Consider the following 23,012-nt stretch of genomic DNA (forward strand, 5'->3'; position numbering starts at 1 on the left):
TTTAGGCATGCCAAAAATAAAACTTTTCACTTCATTATAAGTATAAAAATACCTTAACCATACGTCGTCTGCTACTATGGGAAATGAAAAAAGTTTTTTATTGTTATTCTATAACAGTCCGCGTCACCGTAGACAACCGAAGCACGTTGACTACCGAAAATCCACGTGCATTGCAAAATAGACCTTAATGGAATTTCTTACGGTTCTTTCATAGTCATAGACACAGTGGGTCGGACGCTTTCACATTTTGGACATTAGTCTACGGTCTACGGTTTTTTACTTTTATCGGACCGAAACGAGTGAGTGGTCAGTATTTGCCAGAGAAGCGAAATTGCGGAAAAAAACTTTTGAAAAAATGTTTCGTCAGTCTGGTAACTTAATAGTGTGTTGAATAGTGAAACAAAACACGTTCCACTAACGAGTGCGCTGGATGCAAATAGCGTATTTTTCGATTTAGTTCACCCTATGGGTCTGGTTGTTTGTATTGAACTTTAACAAGAGAAGAATAAAGTCGTTTATTAAAGTAATTTAAAGTATTATAACAACTATATTTATACCTCTTACAAAAATCTTTACCTAGTTTGATATTTCTGATGAAAGGTAAAGGCTCTTTCAACAATCATTAAAAAAACCTCAGTTATACAAACCATTTTATTTACATTAATTTTCGCTTACATACTAAAACTAGCAACACTTTACAGGTAACATTATAAATTAGATATGTCTAATAATAATAATTTAACAAGCAATATTATATTAATCAGGTTCAACCGTAGGTTTCACCTCCGCGAAGCAAGAGCAACCCGATATTTACCTAGGTTCTACTATAACATTACCACTATCAAATGGGTTGTTATGTTTCCCTACCTAGGTACAGTCAGCGTCAAATACTTAATTCGTGACACCCAGAGTGTCCAATAAGTTGACAACACACTACACAAACATACTTTGCACACAAACTACTTTGGGTGTCACGATTTCACGAACTACCTATTTGACGCTGACTATACATTACATGTTAATAAAAACTCCTACGCTTTATTAATATCACAATAGGTAGTCGGCCCTTTGGTGTAGTGGTTCAGAACGGACTACTATGCCGAGAGGTCCCGGGTTCGATTCCCGGCCGGGCAGAAATTGAAATGATGAATTTTAATTTCTGTGACGGGTCTGGGTGTGACTATGTATAATATTTATGTATTTAAAAAAAAAAGTATATAAGTAGTATATCCGTTAAGCTAGCACCCATAACACAAGCATTAAGTTGCTTACTTTGGGGCTAGCTGGCGCTGTGTGAAATTGTCCAAAGATTTAAAAAAAAAAAAAAAATAGGTACTAATTGAGTAATACATTGATAACTACTCAGCTAAATACCGTTGCTAGCTCATTAATTTATCAGCCTCATGAACCACACTTAATCGTATCTCAGTTATAATTAATCAATAAAAAATGATTACCTACGGAGGCTTGTTGGTAACTTTGCGATACTATATTAAGAAGTATTCGGGTCCTACGTAAGACCCGCATTTGGGGAAGTCTGAAGGAGCCTGAACAAAGTCTCTTTCTTCACCTACTTTGAGTATAAAGTCTAACCCTCTCGTCCAGTGGGTGGATCGTTCGTCCCTCATCATCCAGTAGCCAGGGTTATCTGCCTTGAAACGTAGAGCTACCACACCAAACCTGGGAATTACTATGGTGTCCTTTATTACAGGGTCCTCAAGGTTCCGAGTAAGCAGGATTCCATCCTCGTTCATTTGTTTCACTTCTTCCATGGTGAGGCTCTTGTTGAACTCTTTGACGCCGACCACGTAGAAGCTGTAGCCGTGGAGGTGGAATATGTGGTCTGATTCGCCACCTGTAACCAAAAGAACGAGTTTCAAAAGAATGTTAATATGTCACACAATATGGGCCCAAATTGATTGCTCTTGCAAATAAATTGGTCAAAACACCAACCAAAACTAACACAGTTTAAATCTAACATAACCGCGCGTATTTGACCTCAATATGTTATTCACAAACTGTACAGACACGGACCATTAAACTTTCTATTTATTAAAAGCCTATAAAATATTCAAACCCAATTATCGGATGGTCGTATTTCACGGTTATCGTAAAGCTATTCTAAAATTATTGTTAGTAACAACATTTACGTATTTCTGAAAGTATTTTTGTTGTGATAGAGGAATTTTATGGTTTAAGGTCACGTTTACACTATACAGAAGTTTACAAAACTCACAACATGGCGTGTATGTGACAAAGTCTTTATTGTAACACTACACAAAGCAAACAGTTATGGAATTAACACAAGCTTTGGTTGTTTTTGCTAAAAGTGAATCACTTCACAGCTTTACTCGCTTTTACACAAACTTTTTTAAGCAATTTCAGAAACAAAATGAAAAGTCAAATTAAATTGTCATCGAACTATTTTTGTTTTAAGTCTTGTCTTGTGCCTTGTAATGAAACGAAAACTCAAAACTCGATTGAAACTCAAGTACCTATTGATCCTATATTGATTTCAAGTGTAGGCTTACATTTGAGTGTCGTTTCATAATAATCTAGTCTAGGAATTGTGTGTGTACTAGTATCTTTGAGGCTGTTATTTCTAAGAATAGTAGAAAATAAGGCGAGTAAACATTGCCAACAAACGACGTTTAATCTTTGTTGCCAACTCGCAAAGCTCTATGTGAGTGCACACTACGGAAAGCCTGAGTACCCACAAGAGGGAAGATGTCTCAGACGACGTAAGGCCCAATTATAAGGCCTATTCTACACCGTATGTCATATGTAATAACGTAGTAGGTACGCCGTGTGCGTAATTATGTGTATTGTGTGCACCGTAGCTAAAAGGAAAATTACAAAATAGACTTTCCGAGTTTCGGGAAAAAACGTCACGTTGTAATGCTAGTCACAAACCTAACTGAAAAATATAACTGTAATTTAATCATTCAGGACGAAGGGAACAAAAGTTAAAATGTATATCAAATTTTATTCGCTATGCAGAGTAAAGTCATTGTCTTTATCAGATAAAAATGTAATATGAAAATTCTTGAAACGCACAATAATTTTTAATATATCACGATCTCTCGTGAATATAAAATGGAAAAATACTACCAGTACCATAGTAGATAATGTATGTTTTAGTGTGTATAGTAACCGAGTAATTTCCATCGCTGTTGCGGTTAAAAGTATTGCATGTCTCGCAATTCAGGAACAAGAAATGAATCCAATCCTTGCAACATAGATTGCATAATCTATCAACGGTGGAGTACACACGCTTACACACAGGCCATCGACCTGAAAAGCACGTGCACTCAAACGAGGAATTAAGAAATAGCATTTCACAAACGAACCGTCAATTAATTCGTAAGGTCAGCACCAATCATTCAAAACAAACATAAATCTTACACGTCAAATTATCTATGACAATAGCGGCAGATTACAGTCTTAGCTTGCATAGATATTTACTTTCACTTTTAAGAAAAGGTCTTTTAATACTTATTTCTTGTTTACGAGTGGGCAGGGCACATAGTACGCAGAACTGACGGCCGATAAACCCGATGTGGCAGCAAGGTTCTGGAGTGGAGGCCGCGTACCGGAAAACGCAGCGTAGGTAGGATGTCCACGCAAAAAGTAGACCGACGATATCATAAAGGTAAGGCGCTGGACGCAGGCCGCTACCAACCGGGCAACATGGAAAGCATTGGGGAAGGCCTATGTTCAGCAGTGGACGTCCTATGGCTAAGATGATGATGATGATAATGTGTACGAGTAGGTACAATAAAGTAATTACAGATTTCTCATTAGTAGCTGGCAAATGGAGTGACCTCTCATCTACTAGGCTCGGCGCCAAACAGTCGTTGTCGTAAATATCTTGATTAATAAATTATGATGTTACCGTGCGCATGAGTGTAATGTGTATGTTTATTACAGCAAAAAATGATGATTTCTTCTTATTCTTTTAACAATAGAGTCCAGGTTCGAGTGTTTGGCGTAGGTAAGTCAGAGGTCGGTCGGTTGTTGGTTAATTAAACGGGGGACTTAATTGCCTTGAATAACAAACGATACGACGCCATTATTTATGCCACGGCATCTGGCCACTACGAAACTAAATTTCTCGAATTTCATAACTTTACACCTAAATAACTTTACTATATTTCTATTCTACACAATATTACGCGTATTATATCAATTGTTTGTCTGTCTGAAGTCAGTCAAAGCAAACTCTAAATAAGTAAAATTAATTATAAATTAGGACCTTAATTTCTTATAGAATTACCTACTATATTGTGATAACCGAATATATCGAACTTCAAAACCAATGTGTCACAATGCCTAACCTACCGTACAATAAATTACGAAATACAAAACTGATACGCAGTAATGAAAGTCATGAATATGTATGAAGTAATTACTTATTTGTATTCGAATAGTTCACAACCTATGTTAATGAAAGTTTATTATAGACATAACATTCCAAATTAACCGTTCTGAGTTAAATTTGTATTTCGTAGAAATATTAGATAAGATAAAACGTTAAAAGATACAAAACCTGTTTCAAATACAATTTGAAATGCTATTTATAAGAGAAAGTTCATGAAGACAGTTTACAAATGTAGAGTCGTCCGTCTCTGATGTTATTAATACATTTTGTTTCGTAACAAGTATAATTTAAAGAGCAAAGGCTATGAATTTTGTCTCCGAGTTATTTTGAACATTGATGATGCCTTTGAAAATTTGCGACTTGATACAGGATCGATGAAGCTCTAAATTGTATAAGAAATATTATCAAAATGTATCCTATGTTTAATATGAAGTAACATTAAACTAGTAGAGGAAATCCTTTGTCCAGCAGTGGTCGTCATTTGACTGAAACGAAGACGATACTAAATGAGCTCTTAGTTAGAGACTTAACAGTTTGCAGAAATTACTCTTTTACTTCCCGAAGCGTTCATAAAAGGTGCGAAAATGAGACATAAGCATCAATATTAACGTGCGTATTTGTCAATTTTATGGCGGCACTTAAGTTTCTCACATACCTACGTTTAAACACGCCGTTCGAAAGCTGAACGACACTTGTTTCGCGTCCCCTGGCCGGAGGTGTTCCCTGTGTCAATATTTACCTTTCTAAACAAAGGTTGTGCAACTAATCGCTAGCAAACACCGCTTAAACACACGTTGTGGACACAGCCATTTAAAACACAATGACTTTATTTTAAGCAAAAACAACGTCGATGAACTTAGTTGAGTATTTGTGTAGATTGCGTCAAAACTTTATAATTTATTAAGCGGTTAAGAGACGCGGGACAAAATCAATTAGATTTCAAAGCAATAAAGCTGAGAGAGCTAAGAAATTACTTTGGACCCAACAGAATCCGACTGCAACAAACACTTACAAGTAGTTTGGGCAGTAAACTCTTGGATGGAAGCCTTCGGGCAGTTTGGGATCTCAACAGTACTATTGAAAACTTTCAAGACGAGTGCGGAATGAGGGTCAGAATTGGTTAGCGTCTTAACATTCTGCTGCAGATGTTTACCCAATTACAGTAATTGGAATTACTACACAGTTCTATTCAGAAATTGTAATCGGGGTTATGACGTCCCTTCCAAATTTCAAGTGCCTACGTTTATCCGTTTAGGCTGTGCGTTGATATGTCAGTCAGTCAGTCAGTTTCTCCTTTTATATGTATATTTAGATAGACATATTATGCTGTTGCGGGATATTTTTTAGACAATTTTATGTTAAATATATTACCGTCATACATGATTTCTATGTAACTTTAACCATTAAGGCTGCACACGCGACGGAAGCTTAAAAAATGGAGTAACTTCTCCCGTTTTCCCAAAATTTCCTTTCACTACTGTGCTCCTAAGTATACTATAACCTGCCCAGGAGTATGAAGAATAATTGTGCCAAGTTTCGTTAAAATCCCTCGAGTAGTTTTTGTTTCTATAAGGAACATACAGACCGACAGACAAAAATTATACTAATTGCATTTTTGGCATCAGTATCGATCACTAATCACCCCCTGATAGTTATTTTGAAAATATATTTCATGTATAGATAATAGAGCAACTCAATTTTCTATGTAAAGCATGGGCCCTACCTCATCTAATATGAAAATTCGGCACTATGCACTTTAAGAGTGAACTAAATGTACTATATTATTATAGCAATCAATGTATTGGACTTTTATTACCAGGTACGAAAAAACTAATCTCCTTAGCGCATAATTTGTAAACTACAAGGGTTACCTACACTTGAATGCCTGTAAATGAAATTACGTACATTACGTAGTCTGAGAGTTCATAAGGCTGAACTGTGTAATGCTTTGGCGTGATTAATTCCCCTGGCGTGTGAACCCTGTAATCGCCGCAGGTGTGGGGCAGTCAACAGCATTTTGAGTTCTGTTTGTCTTCCAAAGCGAGGTGTGGATGGAGGTATAACTGACGTTCAAAATATAAACAATTCTAGTTTAGGAGTACAGTTTCCTAGCATCTCGTACTTACGAGACAATATTGATATAAAAATAACCTTAGATATATATGCATCAATTGACTTTTTACTGACTACGAAAAAGCTTTCCCTATTCTCCTTAGGCCCGATTCGACCAAACTTTTATCCGAGAATAACTCCTGGTATAACTGGCACATTGACAGTTTCAGTATGGGAAATATGTCAAAACTGACGATTTATTCTGAGATTAATATTTACTCTTTTTTAGTCTAATCCACCCTTAATTAACTGCGTAATTTGTAAACTACGAGTACAAGGGTTGCCTATAAGTTACGTTAAATGCAATTACGTACATTACGTAGGCTGGTGTAATGCTTTGGCGTGATTAACTCCCCTGGCGCGTGTGAACCCTGTAATCGCCGCAGGTGTGGGTCAGTCAACAACATTTTGAGTTCTGTTTGCCTTCCAAAGCGAGGTGTGAATGGAACAATAAATGGCTTTCATACATGATAAACAATCGAGTATATACCATTCTGTCTCGTAGTTAAATAAATAAACTGCAATTTTAGTACCTAGGTGTCAAGAAGTAAATATTTCTGAAACTATTTTCTGAAGAAAACTACTAGATTTGATGCATGATTGATCATTAAAATTCAACTTTTTATAAAAAATTCTACTGTTTAAAGACCTGGACGTAACGTTTTTTATTTCTAATCTAGCTTTATACGAGTATGTACAAAAAGTGTTTTCAATCATGGCACCTATGATACACGATCAAAACTTTCTATCACAGACCAAAATCCTCGCAGACGTAGCCTCGAGCCGAAGCTACATTATTGAAAAGATATTTCGCTATCACCGGTGCCAATACCTTTCTAGCCATTATAATAATTGCGTAAGTATGAATGTATGTCAGAGAGATATCTGATTGGTATCTGATTATGCTTACAAATATCAAATGGAGCAGTGATTTCACTGTTCTAGTACTTGTAATTCTATATTTTGCAGACATCCTACAGCATGTATTTGTTTAAAAGAAACTCTCATAATTTCCTTACTTTATAAAGTACTAGCTTTTGCCCGCGGCTTCACCCGCGTTAAATTTCGTTTGTCACAGATCGTCATAAATTATAGCCTATATGTTATTCTGGATTATAAGCAATATTACTGTAAAGTTTCATCAAAATCCGTTCCGTAGTTTTTGCGTGAAAGAGTAACAAACATCCAGACATCCAAACTTTCGCATTTATAATATTAGTAGGATTACCTTCATTCGTAATAGTTCAAAGATTTATAAGTTTTTACTCAAATTCATTTGCTGAAAATTTTCCAGTAAAATACTTTTTGAATCCGTAACTTTATCTATGAAATATTTATCAGCTAAAATCTAGAGTCAGTGCAAACCTAAAGTATAAAGAAAAAGTTGCCGTGTGTGCCGTTCAGATAAGATGTCCAAACTTTACTTTTACAGTTCGTTAAACTTATCTTTGACTTTGGCAGATTTTCATTGGTGTTGTAACTTATTTTTAATATAAGAGTAGAATATTATTTCAATGTTTTTCTGAAATTAATAATTTTCTTTTAATATAATAATTACCTGCATCAATAAATAACATAATTTTAAGACTTTAATGACCATGTCAAATCAAACACTGGTTTACAGAGAGGTTAATAGAGCTAACTGGCTGACAGAGGCATCAGTAACCATTTATTACGAACAGTGGCCCTCAAACAATATTTTTGAACCATCAAAAATGTAAGCGGGGAGTTCTAAAAATAAACAAATATGACATTGGAACATTTTAAAAAGCTGAAAGCCACAGAGCAACAATTCGCCGGTCGGAAGCAGAGATGCATCCGCAAACATACATGATTCAAGAGCAACCCGAGTGGCGCCGCGCTGATTCCAACCGGCGTTTATTATTCATGAGCTACAGATGTCAACAAAATGTTTTATTGAGCAACAACATGCGTTAAGACCAAACGCCAAGTTTGACGCGGTCGTAAAACTTATTCTTTATGGCTTTAAGGAGATGGATTCTTGCGTTATTGATGAGGTACCCTCGTAGCTATATGTAGAGTAAAAACAAATCCACTTTAGTGCAAAAGTTTAGGATTTTTTTTCTTTTTATGTAAAAACATAGGTAGTACATAATAAAGTCTAATAAGTAGATAAGTAAAAGTAGTAAGTAGGTTTTGATCCACTTTCCACTATATTTTTAATTATTAAATTAATAATCTTTCGGGGAAATAAGGCGTTAAGTCACACGGTTTTAGATTATTATGAAAGTGTATTATGCACTGAAAATATTTTAGTACTGATTTTCTGTTTTGCTACCATTAGTCTGTAAGCAAAAGTTTTATAAAAAAAATGTACTGATCAAAACCTTTCTTCTATCAACATTATTATAGCTGAATTATATGAAAGTAATTTAACTGAAACTATGTAATTTCATCTACACTTAAATAGGTATAATTGTATTTAGTTATACGAAAACGTACAATGAACATTAGGGATTTGAAAATCACGTCTGCAATTTCGGGAACAGGAAATTGTCTATTGGATTTACGCGTTCCGGCTAAATATGAAGTAATGTGAGAATGAGCGCGTAATATCGAAATACAGCAGACGGGATCGGATAGGCCCGTGCTCACCGGCTAAGCTTAGTGCCCGTTCCCACTGTGACGTCTGTATTTGTTCAATAATATAAAATTGTAAGAGTGACTAGAAAATAATTGTTGTAAATATTCTATCGTCATTAAAAATGCAGCACACTCACAGAATAAGAAGTGGCAGAAATCCTTAAAAAACCAACGATGACAGTCATAGATGAGTAGATCACCCCGCTCTAACCGTCTTTTGGTCGCATTTTCAGTATGATTGTTTACTAACCGACTTTTTAACGACACGGCATGACGTAAGCAATGGAAACCAGCTTTATTCTGTATCGCAGATTTGCTACCACATGCAAGATAGCCGCATAAATCAAACGAATCACCTTTGATATGATCCGATGCGCCTTTAACGCCTTGAGTTACGTTTATGTTAATGTTTACTGCGTTTCAAAGATTACGTAACACAGATTCGATATGAGCAGGTACATTTTATTAAAAAGATGTTTACATTTAGATGCCAGACCTTGGTATTGTGCAAACCACAACTTTTGAGCTTAGATGTCATTTAACAGGTATAAAGGACAAATTGGCCATAACATCAATGTTAACAGCATTGTTGTGTTGAGAATAAAAGCCAGTTCCGCTAAGGTTGAGGATTCCGGGAAACCTGGTTCACTTTCCATCAAGTAAAATTCAGTTTCTCCGTTGTAAAATAAAAGGGAATACCCATGTTTAAAACCAATACAGTTTATTTCCAAGAAAACGCAAATTGAGAACATCTAAGTTTCGTTTGTTATGTTAGAACCTATATCAAAAGCATTTATGGCTCGGATAAAGATATTCATTGTGATTGTTCATGAAACTAAGTTGAAACGCCCTTGTAACTCGAACCCTTCGTGCCCTATTCACTGGTTCCGTAGTCAAGGCAACTGAGCCCAGCTCGAGTTCCAATTCGCTTAAACTTTGAGGACATTTATTCACGAGAGAATAAAAAGGTGTAAGTATACATGCATAAGTACCTATATTCTTTTTATAACACATCAACACTTAACTTGTTAAGTGAGGCATCATTGATAAAGGTTTAAGTGATAAAGGAAGGTTCTAAGGTACGAATGTCGCACACACATCGCATCATTATTTATAATCATAGAGTTGGAATTCGCTGAAAACGATAAAACTAAAGATTCAAAGTGCTCTAAAATCGAATGAATAGGCCTATATTGAGATCTTTTTTAATTTCACATGACACATTTAATTTTATCACTACTGACTTCAAAAAGCAGGTGGATATGATATTACTAACTGTAAAACGGAAGCGAATGAATGACTGACACTATTATTGTGAAGTCATACATAAAGTATAAGCAACTAATCCTATCTAAACTCGCGTCTCATCTCATGCAGTTTGACAAGGCTTATCTCAAACCTTCCTATTCTACTAAAGACATTTTTTTCTCACCTTGATCGAACATGATCATCTCCACGGTAGAATGCAGGGGTACATTCTTGACATGCACGCACTCGTCCCCTTCCCCTGGCTCCTGGGGGCACATGGTGCCTGAGGCCACGTCTCCTCCTTGGGTCAGGAGGGGAGACGCGGGGTACGTGAACCGGTGGCCGTCCGTCTGACCCCAGCTCTCTGCAACAATTAGGTAAATGTTCAGTTTTTATCGCAGCAAAAGATACCTTTTTGTGGGACAAAAAGATAGACTAAAATGTTTCCTAGAAATGACGATATCGGGTAACCCCAGTGGTTATAGCTATTTATACAGATCTATAAATATGATTACAAATTCCAGAGAAAGCATGGCTATTATTAATTAAGGACAATAGTATACTAATCACAATAAGGATTTACCTACGCATATAAATAATTTTGCAGCGATGATTTAAGTATTTTTTCAATAAAAAGCTATGATGCACAATGGCTGGACTTAACGCCGTTTCTTTAATAAACTCATAAATCATCTACGTTATCAACATGCGAATATAACTTGGCTGCTCTTATAAAAAATGTAAAACCTTTTTCTACTTTGCCCCATAAATGATTTTCACCGCCACGTAAATCATAATTCATTTGACAAGTTATTACGAAATAAACATTTATTCTTGAAAAACAATAATCTATACATACATATATACAACAAAATGGTAACAAATAACTACCAAACTAAACTATAACTAAATAAAAAAAAGGGTAAAATTTAAAATTATGTATATACAAGCTTTATAAATAAAAAATTTCATCTAAATCGCTACCTTGGGNTTTAATCATTAATTATTATAAAGTTATTGACATAATATTCTGTAGAATTTTCCACGTCACTTTACTTAATTATACGAGTAACTTTGTTATTTCATAATACATCAAAGGTATTTGACTTTTTAAAACTAAATGCTAATGAAATAACGTAAACAAGTCAACAAAAATAAACGCATTTTCATTTACTTTCATCAATTAAATGGAACCTCACTTTCAGAACTTTATAACTTTTTGTATTGAACTATCACCGGCTGGTATATCTGATAAGTTATCAGTGATAACAATACCAAAAATTGATTCCTTCGTCAAAAACCTTTTAAAATGCGTTGTTTTCGTGACAAATTATTTTGTAATTTGCCTTCTACAAATCGTAGAAATCAAATAAATTAAATAGTCATTAAGGTGTCCAAACTTACTCAGGTAGCTTAAATCTAAGTTTGTTTTAATAGCATTGGTGATTTGATTTTTGAGGAGGTATATTTTTGAAATTGAAAAGTTTTAATTTGTTATTGGCTTTCGATCAAAGGATAGTGAACGTAAAGTGGGAAATGAAAGTTGAAATTAGTTCATCATCATCGTCATTACAGCCACATGACGTCCACTGCTAGACATAGGCCTCCCCCCTGTTCAGCTCAGTAGGTGTTTAGTTGAAATTAGTTTATTATAATATTATTGTAAATAATAGGCTATAGGTTATACATACATTTTGATAATTGTGTGGCAAAAAGCTCCTAAAAACAGTTACCGGATTCAAAAAGAACAAAGAGGAAACTTGTTGATTTTTAATGAAAACAAGTAGTTTTAACTTGAAAAATAGCAAATACTTTATTTAGTTTCTTTACAATCGTGTCTGCTAGTAATGTTCACAGAGTAGAGTGAAAAACAAAAAAAAATAAACTTGACATATGAGACAGCTCCTGTCATTTTAGCAGAAGGCGCGAAATTTGAATATTACAACACTCCTCCTAAATTTAAGCCTTAAAAAAAACTTTAGTCTTATTACATAGGCAAAACGAAATATGTGACTGAAACAATAGCTAACTAACCGCTAATAATTACATTGTTAGATTTAATTCCAATTTTGTCTCTTAAATAACAAAACTTTACTTTGCACAGAGGTTTAGTAAAAATATCAGCATATTGTTCATCACTACATACATAATTTAACCCTATAATTTTATCATAGTACTTTTCTTTAATGAAATGGAACTTAATGTCTATATGTTTGCATCTTTTGTGAAAATTATTGTTTTTGATTACACTGATAGCACTTTGATTGTCTAAATTTAAGCACACAGACTTTTGGTTAAATTCACCAATATCACATAACAACTGTTTAATCCACAAGACCTCTTTGGTTGCAGCACAGGCTGCCATAAATTCTGCCTCAGTGGTTGATAGAGCCACTGTCTGTTGTCTCTGGCAAGCCCATGTTACTGCTCCTCCATTTTTAATGAAAACATATCCAGTTACTGAACGTCTTGTGATAGGGTCATTAGCGTAATCTGCATCACTATACCCTATTACAGCATTAGGCTCAGAGGATGGTGTATAGTACAGACCATACTCTTTAGTTTCCTTTAGATACTTGAAAATTTTCTTCACTGCATTCCAATGAGTTTCATCATAAGAATTCAAAAATCGACTCACCAAGCTTACAGCGAAAGAAATGTCAGGTCGGCTTACTGTGGCAAGGTGCATCAATGATCCAACAGCTTCCCGATATGGAATGTTCTTTTCTGTTTCACCTTCTCCTTTTTCCAATATTGTGTGTGGATCAACTGGAATACTGTTAGGTTTAGAATTATTCAAACTGAATTTATTCAATAGTTTTTCAATATAGCTTGATTGATGTATGAAGATATAATTGTCAAATTTCATTATTTCCATACCAACAAAATTCCTGAGTGGAAATGTTTTTATTTCAAATATTGACTGTAAATCATTAATTAACTCATTTAAGGTTGACTTGTCTTTAGAGAATATCAGCCCGTCATCGACATATAAACACAGATAACATTTTGCTCCATTAATGGTGCCCACATAAACACACTGGTCAGCTTTACTATTAACTAGCCCAAATTTCTTTAACACTGAATCGAATTTAGAATTCCAGCATCTGGGAGATTGTTTTAGGCCATATAATGATTTATTGAGCTTACATACCTTGTTAGTCTTGCAGGTTAAGCCTTCAGGTACAGTCATATATATGTCCTCTTCGAGCTCACCGTACAGAAAAGCCGTTTTGACGTCTAATTGTATTATTTGAAGGTTATGTTGGGCAGCTTCTGAGAGTAAAAGGCGGATTGAATCATACCTGACAGTGGGTGCAAATGTTTCTTGATAGTCGATACCTTTGGTTTGCGAGTACCCCTTCGCACAAAGCCGGGACTTGTAGCGTGGTCCAGAAGATTCTTCTTTAATTCTAAATACCCATCTACATCCGATTACTCGCATATCAGGAGTTTTGTCAACCAATGTCCATGTTCCATTTTGTCGATGAGCTTCGAGTTCTTCTTTTATTGATTTTATCCATTTTGTAGCATCAACAGACTTCATTGCTTTTTCATAGTTATCGGGAACTTCATGATCTAACAATTGTTCATCAAAACACAGGTAAGAACTTTCTTCTTGTTTCTGTGAATTTAAATACTGTCTTCGTGTTCTGACTGTAACATTTCTTTCTGGTGAAGATTCTATGCTTTCATCGGGGATGTACTCACTGTCTGACTGTGACTTACTTTCTGTAACAGTATCAAATGAGTCATCACTTGAAATTTCTTCACAATCTTTGTTCTGAATACTGCATTCATTTGAAGTTAACTCAATGGGCACAAAATCTCTCTTAACAGTTGACTCTAGAAATACTGCATCTCTACTTTTTATTGCTTTTCTTGAGTTAGGTAACAAAAATCGATACCCTTTTGTGTTTTCACAGTATCCAATAAAAATCATTTTTTGTGATTTTGAATCCAATTTCTTTCTTTTCTCTTTCGGTAAATGAACCATCGCCTCACATCCAAATGTTCTCATATGGCTGACATTGGGTTTTCGTCCAGTCCACATCTCTTCTGGTGTTTTGTTGCACAGAGATTTAGTTGGAGAGCGGTTTATAATATAAGCAGCTGTGTGAATTGCTTCAGCCCAGTAGGCTTTAGGTAGATTGGCATTCAACATCATACATTTTGCTTTTTCTATCAAAGTTCTATTCATTCGTTCTGCTGTGCCATTTTGTTCTGGTGTGTAAGGTGTGGTTGTCTGATGTATTATTCCAGCATTTTTGAGAAAGTTTGAAAAATTTCTGTTTACATATTCTAGTCCATTGTCGGATCTGAGAATTTTAACTGTGCGGTTTAACTGATTCTCAACCAACTTTTTAAATTCAATAAATTTTTCTAGGACTTCTGATTTGTTATGCATTACATATACAAATATCNTAAATATCTTCTTCGAGTAATCATCGAGAAAAGTCACGAAGTATCTAGCTTTTCCGAATGACTGAGTGTCCATTGGACCGCAGATGTCTGAGTGTATTAATTCAAGCAGGTCTTTACTCTGAGATCCTTGACTTTTGAATGGCAGACGTGTTTGTTTTCCTTCCTGACACGTTATACACTTCACATTTCCTGCTTGTACACGAAGCTTTAAGTCAGCAGTGTTTTCAGACAATTTGCTCAAGCTTTGAAAATTCAGATGAGCCATTCTTTGGTGCCACAGAAAATAATCTTGCTCGATAACATCCGATATGCAAGCTTGGACTGTGGGCATGTTCAAGCGGTACATATTATTTATCAAGCTTGCTGTTGCTACTATAAAACTGTTTTTGTTTAGTATAATACAGCCATTCTTATTAAACTTCACTTGACCACCATTATCCTGTTTTCGCCTCCGAGATTTATTTTACCGTGTAGTACCCCTGTACGACAAGCCAATCCGCACACAATATTCAGCGTAGTAGTAGTAAAAAACAAAAGAGTGGGCAACCCCACCCCTACCACGCTGTGGGCTCGGTGTCCGAGCGGTCTCATTCCTTTGTGCGCACGCGCAACGACCGCACGCAGTATAAGAAAAATGCTTAAGTGACGTCACCAGGACNCAGCACATTTGTAAACAATATCTCATTTTGTTGGCCTCTTTCATTATGAACACTTAAGCTTATTTTTCCAGAGCTTTGAACAGGTAATGATTTGTTATTTGCAACTTTAATAGTCTTTATTTCTGGGATTGTTTCTTCTATAAACAAATTCCTGTTTTTGGTCATATGTGCTGAGGCACCGGAATCAACATACCAGTCATCGGAGTATTCAGAAGAAGCAATAAATACAGCTGCATAAGATGATTGATTCTGTTTATTTTCCTTATTCTTCTGATACTTATTAGGTTTTGATTTACACTCTGGACTTTTATGACCATATTTGTTGCATGAATAACAGCGGGGGCCTTTTGAAAAGCTTTTGTTTTTATTATGAAACTTCTGGCTTGAAGCGAAAGCAGTAGAATCACTGTCAGTTTGTTTAACATCTTGTAGAATTTTAGATTTAACTGAATCAGAGCTAATCTTCATTCCTGAGCTTTCAATCGCTATAATCATTGGCTTGTAACTCTCTGGAAGGCCGGACAATAGAAGTGTACCGAGCCATTCATCGTCTACGTGAAAGCCAATGTTTCTCAATTTATGTGCTGTTGTCATGATCTTACTAACATATTCCTCCACATTTGAACATCCTGCTAGCGTAGTATTGCATAGGTCTCGCAGTAGACCAACCCGGCGTGTTAGTCCTGAGTCATCAAAAGCACGGGATAAGTTATCCCAAACCTCTTTAGCAGTCCTTGATTCTTGAATATGAATGTAATTCACAGGATCCACTAGAAGAATTATCTTCGATCTGGCCTTGGTGTCACGTCTCTTGTCAATATCCGTGCTTGGATTAGTGGGTTCAATGCAGTCCCATAGTTCTTCGTGCTCCAAGTAGGTTTTGACTGCGAATCGCCAAGTTGCGTAATTTTCACGGCCTGTTAGTTTTTCTATTAATGCCAGTGAGTTATTTGACGATGACATGTTAGTTGTTTATCGGAAAACAACTTGAAATTTTCTTCATAAGGCTGAGCACGTTTCGGTTGAGGTTATGTGTTTTTGAATACTTGTAGAACACTGAGTTTAATAACGTTTGTTCACTGATTTTAACTAATCGGACACTCTGGGCCCATAACCTGTTGATTTTTAATGAAAACAAGTAGTTTTAACTTGAAAAATAGCAAATACTTTATTTAGTTTCTTTACAATCGTGTCTGCTAGTAATGTTCACAGAGTAGAGTGAAAAACAAAAAAAAATAAACTTGACATATGAGACAGCTCCTGTCATTTTAGCAGAAGGCGCGAAATTTGAATATTACAACAAAACTAAATTTTCCTTTAAAAAATATCAACAGAAAAAAGTACGTATGAAACTAATATATTTTTTTAGGTTTTTAGACCTGACGGACTTCATAAAGATAAAATATAACGCCAAAACTGAGCTAAATACACAATCAAACTTTGACCTCCGAACTAGGTAACAATTTCTTCAAACTTTATCTATATCTCTTTCAAAGAATATAAAAATCCAATACCATTTTATAGGGTAGAAATAGAGAGGGTCCGTAAAAAGTTGTCGAGTCCGGATTTAGGTACAGCCGTCATATCAAGCTTTACACTTCTGTATCTTATTCAGTTGTGATACGTGCTATTTTGCGACGAAATTGTATGTTATGATGTGCTGTTCGGTACTAAAGGGATTCCCCCGTTTTCCTTATAAGCGTTTCGCCCTTGCTGCCCAATTGGACTTGAAGTAGTGGATTCTTTATTAAGGTTGGCGCGATAATGCTAGAGATTTGGAGGGATTCCTTTTACTATTACTCGTATATCGTGCTAGAGACTATATTATTATTGTTTATTATTTAAGCAACTGTTTACTTTCTACCACCGTGGGTAGTCCTTCGTGTAATTTTAGATCTGTCATTGAAAGTATTTTTATGCCTCACTAGCTGTGCCCGCGACTTCGTACGCGTGAAAACCCGTTTTCGCAACATTTTTCATTATTGCTCTGCTCCTATTGATTGTAGCGTGATGTTGTATAGCCTATAGCCTTCCTCGATAAATGGGCTATCTAACACTGAAATAATTTTTCAAATCGGACCAGTAGTTCCGGAGATTAGCGCATTCATGTAAACAAACAAACAAACTCTTCAGCTTTATAATATTAGTATAGATACCTAACGTTTAAGTGATGACGACCCAATTAATTTCCTATATTTAAAAAATAATACTAACTAATATATTTATGTTTATAATTACATCTTCTTACGAAGTAGATATTGGTAATAATGACGTTGCAAGCATTTCTAGACATTTATGCTTGCAACAATAAGCCATCGTCAAGTATGTTTGCCAGGCACTGCTCATTACTATGCTACAACTTGACCTGAGTCCGTTTAAAAAAAGACATTAGATTCTAAATTCAAATTCAAATTCAAATTCAAATATTTATTTGCACAATTTTGGGTAAACATAGTGGTCTTAAAACTAGTATAAGTAGATCGCCAAAATTTGCTGTATAATTAGTCAGCGTACAAATATTTAAATAATTTCTACAAGAATAAATTACAAATACACACTAAATTAACCGGACCTGACCACATCTAATAAGTACCTAAAGCCTTGACTTTTAACCCAATAAATAAAAAGCAAATCTAAAGAACAAAAACTCTAACATTTACGAGAACAAAAACCGTCCTTACCTACTTGCAAAACCTAACGACTACACAGATTCTAGATAGCTAAAACTAAAACAACTGATATGGAAGACAGATTCTCAAGTGCACTGGCAGCTTGGCACGGCCTTGGCCTTGCAACTTGGCCTGATGGACGGACGATCTGATAAAGAATGCATGCGGTCTAGAATCCAGGTCAATTTGAAGATATGTTATATCTGTGCTTCGTAGTGAGCTTCTACGAGCTTTAATAGTAGTAAAAGTAGACAATTTATTTGTTATTGCGAAGTAAAACAGACCAACTGAAGATTTGTGATTAAAATGCCTTTGACGTACGGGATACTTTTGAGTCCCATGCCATGCCTATCCATAAACTTAAGCTTAGTGTTTTTACTTAGTCTCCATAAAGTACAGCTTGTTCTATGGTATTTTATGACTCACAAATAAACGTACCTACTTCATCACTACATTATATAAAACAAAGTCGCTTTCCGCTGTCTGTCCCTATAACAAGTCTTTTAAACGCAACGGATTTGGATGTGGATTTTTTTAATAGATAGAGTGGTTCAAGATGAAGGTTTGTAGTTTAACACCTTTGCGAAGTCAGAGCGGGTCACTAGTAAATATTTATAAGTATCACATAAACACACATGCACTCTAGTAACTATAACACTAACTTCTAATTACATATAACTCAAAGGTGACTGACTGACTGACTGACTGACATAGTGATCTATCAACGCACAGCCCAAACCACTTGGCGGATCGGGCTGAAATATGGCATGCAGGTTGATGTTATGACGTAGGCATCCGCTAAGAAAGGTTTTTACGAAACTCCACCCCTAAGAGGGAAAACGGGAGCCACGCGTACGAAGTCGCGGGCGGCCGCTAGTAGAGTCTAAAAGTATAAAATCTCGTGATCACACCTCCAATGAGATTGAAACCTGCTGCCATAACCTCAAATTGTTATATTTCACAACAAAATTCCTGTCCCCAATCCCTAATGAAGATGACTAAGGAGGAACCAAAGAGGCTGATAGAGACATCAGAGGGCCAGGGAGTACGCAACTAATATACTGATCAAATACCTGCCTTATTATGAGGGCAGCTGAGGGAAACTTTTTTAATTTGGCCCTCTTCCAATAACCATCGATCCAGTTGTGCTGGGCGAATATGATATGACCACAGTGGAAATGAAGCAGTAACTTAACTCTGTTCGAATTTCCAGAATGTAGGTCAAGGGTACTAATTTAATTTTTGCATACTATACCTACGAGTAAAAATAAATGCAGTTATTTTTGTTTTACATTGTGTGTTACTAATTTATGCTTAGATTTCCTCACTTTTCACAGTTGAAGTTACTCCATAATCAATGTCTCTGTAATCTGAGTCGTAGGTAATTCTTAAATTGGACTGGCAACTCAAGTCTTAAAGTTAGATTCCTAAGGAAATCCGTAATGTGAATTGCGAACTTATATTCCAGTCCTTTAAAACCTGATTATCCAAAAAAAAAGCAGGATACTTTTCTTCGACAATCGAATTAACTTTATCGACCTTCTATCTTTATCGACCATCAGAGAAGGTTGATAAAGTCCGAAGTTCCAGAATTATGACCATAGACTTCCCGAATACGATATACCTTTATTACTAAGGGTATTTATTTACAAGTTCGTGTGCAAAAGAAGTCGCACAAGGTTATTGTTTTTTAGCTATGTTCAACCTAGATGTAGGTATTTTTAGACGTCTACCCAAAATCACTCTAATAGACGATGAACAACTTTTATTTAAGTCTAACAATAATCTATACATACATATATACAACAAAATGGTAACAAATAACTACTAAACTAAACTATAACTAAATAAAAAAAAGGGTAAAAATTAAAATTATGTATATACAAGCTTTATAAATAAAAAAATTCATCTAAATCGCTACCTTGGGGGAAGGTGCCCAAAAGGCTGGCCACATTGCCACGCTGGATGGCAAGGCTGATGCGTTGGCCAAGGTAAAGGCCAGCCTTTGTATCGTAAGATGTCTCAACTAAGCGCTGAGATATCTTACGAAACAGTTTGTGGGCGCTTGGTCCCCACGGGCCCAGAGTTTCAACTCCAAACGGCTCAAATATGTAAGTCTCATTGAGATTTACATATTTGCGCCGCTTGAGGTCCTCTGCAGAAGCAGCAGCCGAACCCACCTTGACGCCGGTAGTAGGAAGATGGGAGGGCGCTAAAGTGTCAACGCAAGTGGCGTCCCACACTAAAGGCCTCCCCATCTCCCAGGGAACAAGCGTCATTCCATCCGGACGCTTCCCATCGCTTCGAGACAGGCCGCTCGGTTCAAGGATGGCCGGAATACGAGCGCTGACAAGCGCCCGGCGAATGACGTCGTTCAAACCAGCGTGACGAGGGATTCGGCCAGCACTTCTGTTACAGGAAAGACCGTGGTGAGCAAGTTGATCAACATCCTTCCCACAAGAGCAGCGATGAGGAACAGAGCAAGGAGCCCCCAAGCGGAGACTAATGGCCACTCTGAACGAAATGTTGTCTATCAGAGTGCCAAGGGCAGGAGAGGGTAGGGATTTCAGCCAAAGGCCTGATTCCCATTCAGCCACGGCTAGGAGACGAGCGCGGTCTGCAGAGTTGGTAGACGTTTGAAGTAAATTATCCCGCACTACTCTGCAGACAGGCTCGTCCCACAACCGTTGGGCTGAAGGGTTTTGGGGAGGATCAGATGATGATAATGTCCTCCAAGTATTAATGGCCTCTGTCAAAAATGGAAGATGTACAGCATTATGCATATGTGATTTACTGAGAATTTTGCTGATTAGGTCAAAAGTTTTATGGCACGATGATAAATAAGCTGGAAGCGCTACATTAGAAATTTGTCTTATTCCCAGGCCTCCATGCCGAATAGGCAAGGAAGCCTGAGTCCAGGCTCTGTCTTCCAGCTTAATATTTAAAATTTGAGAAAGGGTGTGGCGGATTATAGCGTCTAATTTTGATGTCAAAACAGGATGATTCCAGAACGGTGATGAGCGCAAATAATATGTAAATTTTGGTACGAAGAGACAGAACCGGATGATGGTGTATGCAATATGGCTGTTAATTTGGAATAATTTATTAGAAACAGTGGTAAATTTTGAAATTTGTTCATCAATAAAATCCGAAAAAGATTCAATGGTTACAGGGGAGCCGAGAAGGCGGAGTGAAGATTGGTTAACAATTTTGATATTGGGTGCCAAAAGATTAAAATTTTGAATAATTTCATCACGCTTATCACAATTTTGGGGAATAAAAAGTTCACATTTTGCAAAATTTAGATCCAAACCACACATTTTAAAATTTTCAATTAAATCAGATAGGTCTTTTAAAACTGTATTGGGGTCACCACCAAGGGTTCCATCGTCTAGGTACCAAACGTTAAGTGAAGACTGTAATTTATTTATGATGGGCTGAATGGCCAGGCTGAAAATGGCGGGGCCGAGGGGGTCGCCTTGTTGACACCCAACAGAGGACGAAAGTAGGTTTTCTCTGTACATGAGTTTTGTCGGAGCACTATAGCACTGCCACAAAAAACTGTACAGAGAAGGCACCTCCTTTTGGATTTGGGTCAACAAAACGCCCCTATCGACCGAATTGAAGGCGTTTTTTACGTCAACTTTTAATATGATATCTGTTGGCCGAAAATTTAAAAAGGAGCGGACGGCATGTATTGCTGCTTCGCAACCCCCAGCAACTCCAAAGCCGAGTTGTGTAGGCTGGAAGAGATTGCTGAGGGTACCCGAAACTGCTTTGCAGCAGATTTTGGCAGTGAGCCGACGATAGGTCGTGCCCACTGCAATTGGCCTTATGCCACCGTCTTTTTTTTTTAGGGCGCAAAGATTTGCTCCATACATAATTTCAGTAATAGTATGTGGAACCTGACCAGCCAGCATGACGTTAACTAGAGAAGTTAAAGCTCCAAGAAGCGCAACACTAGCCTCACCATATTGTTATGTTGAAGTTCAATTATTTCAATTTATACCGAGTTGCTAGGCTAAGTCTTCCGCCCACAAGTAATAATTTGCCTATAATCTTAGCCTTTGATTCTGGGTTACTATGACAGCCGAATATGTTTGTTTATCAATATATAAATAGTTTGAAGTTATAATTACGCAGTATATAACAAATTACAAGGTCTCCAAAAGGGGCTACTACGTTACATTATATGAGTGAGTTGTTGACAAATAATTAAACAATTAACTACTGCGTAGCTTCAAACCTTAAACATAAGGCTTCGAATATAAACAACGTAGATACCTACGCAGTTTTGCGTCGTTGGCTATTTGGTAATTGGGAATTCAAGTATCAGAACATAATTCAACATAGTGATACTTTTTCAGACAGATTTTCACGATTTTTATTCATCATCATCATTTTAGCCATAAGACGTCCACTGCTGAATATAGGCCTCCCCCAATGACTTTATTTATTTATTAATATTTATTAATATTATAATAAGTAATTTATCACTAACTATTTGCCTCTATCTTGTTAATAAAATTCGTTACCAGTTAGGAAAACTTCAATCCTTTAGGTGCTGAAATACTCGTATCTACAACAAATTATTTTTCAGAATAAATATATGCATATAGGCACAGCATAGTAACTGTGGTTAATACTTACAAGTAAAAAAGAAAACTAGTATTTTTCCTATTTAGTGTAAAATGGAACATGATCTCTATATCATAGTTATTTTATAAAGAATAGAGTGAAAAAAATAAAATTTTCAGTCGACTTAAACAGAATATTAACCAGAATCTCATTTTACAGAGTGTTTCAAATAAGTTATCGTTTTAAAATATTTCAAAGCTTCCAACAACTATACTAGCTATATAAAATAAAAACTTTATAACGGTATATACGAAGGAAATTGCTTGTCTGGACATT

General features: G+C 36.2%; 1 protein-coding gene across 1 annotated transcript; it reads right to left on the minus strand.

Moving 5' to 3' along the window:
* Positions 1-1,333: 1,333 nt before the first annotated feature.
* On the minus strand, positions 1,334-20,377 carry LOC114356483 (laccase-10). The gene is made up of 3 exons (XM_028309694.1): positions 20,146-20,377; positions 10,530-10,709; positions 1,334-1,855 (listed from the first exon to the last, which is right to left on the minus strand). The coding sequence occupies exons 1-3, from the start codon at positions 20,375-20,377 to the stop codon at positions 1,488-1,490; spliced, it is 780 nt and encodes a 259-aa protein (XP_028165495.1). The 3' UTR covers positions 1,334-1,487.
* Between the last annotated feature and the right edge of the window lie 2,635 nt (positions 20,378-23,012).

The sequence above is a fragment of the Ostrinia furnacalis genome, unplaced genomic scaffold, assembly GCF_004193835.3.
Source record: "Ostrinia furnacalis isolate ACB-3 unplaced genomic scaffold, ASM419383v2 OfSCF2810, whole genome shotgun sequence".
Lineage (NCBI taxonomy): Eukaryota > Metazoa > Arthropoda > Insecta > Lepidoptera > Crambidae > Ostrinia > Ostrinia furnacalis.

Excerpts from the sequence above, each read along its gene's own strand:
- LOC114356483 (XM_028309694.1), bottom strand. The coding sequence starts at position 20,377 with ATGACGCTTGTTCCCTGGGAGATGGGGAGGCCTTTAGTGTGGGACGCC. Across the intron at positions 10,710-20,145 it reads AAGCGCCCACAAACTGTTTC|AGAGCTGGGGTCAGACGGAC; the intron begins GTAAGATATCTC and ends TAATTGTTGCAG. Across the intron at positions 1,856-10,529 it reads GATGATCATGTTCGATCAAG|GTGGCGAATCAGACCACATA; the intron begins GTGAGAAAAAAA and ends TTTTGGTTACAG.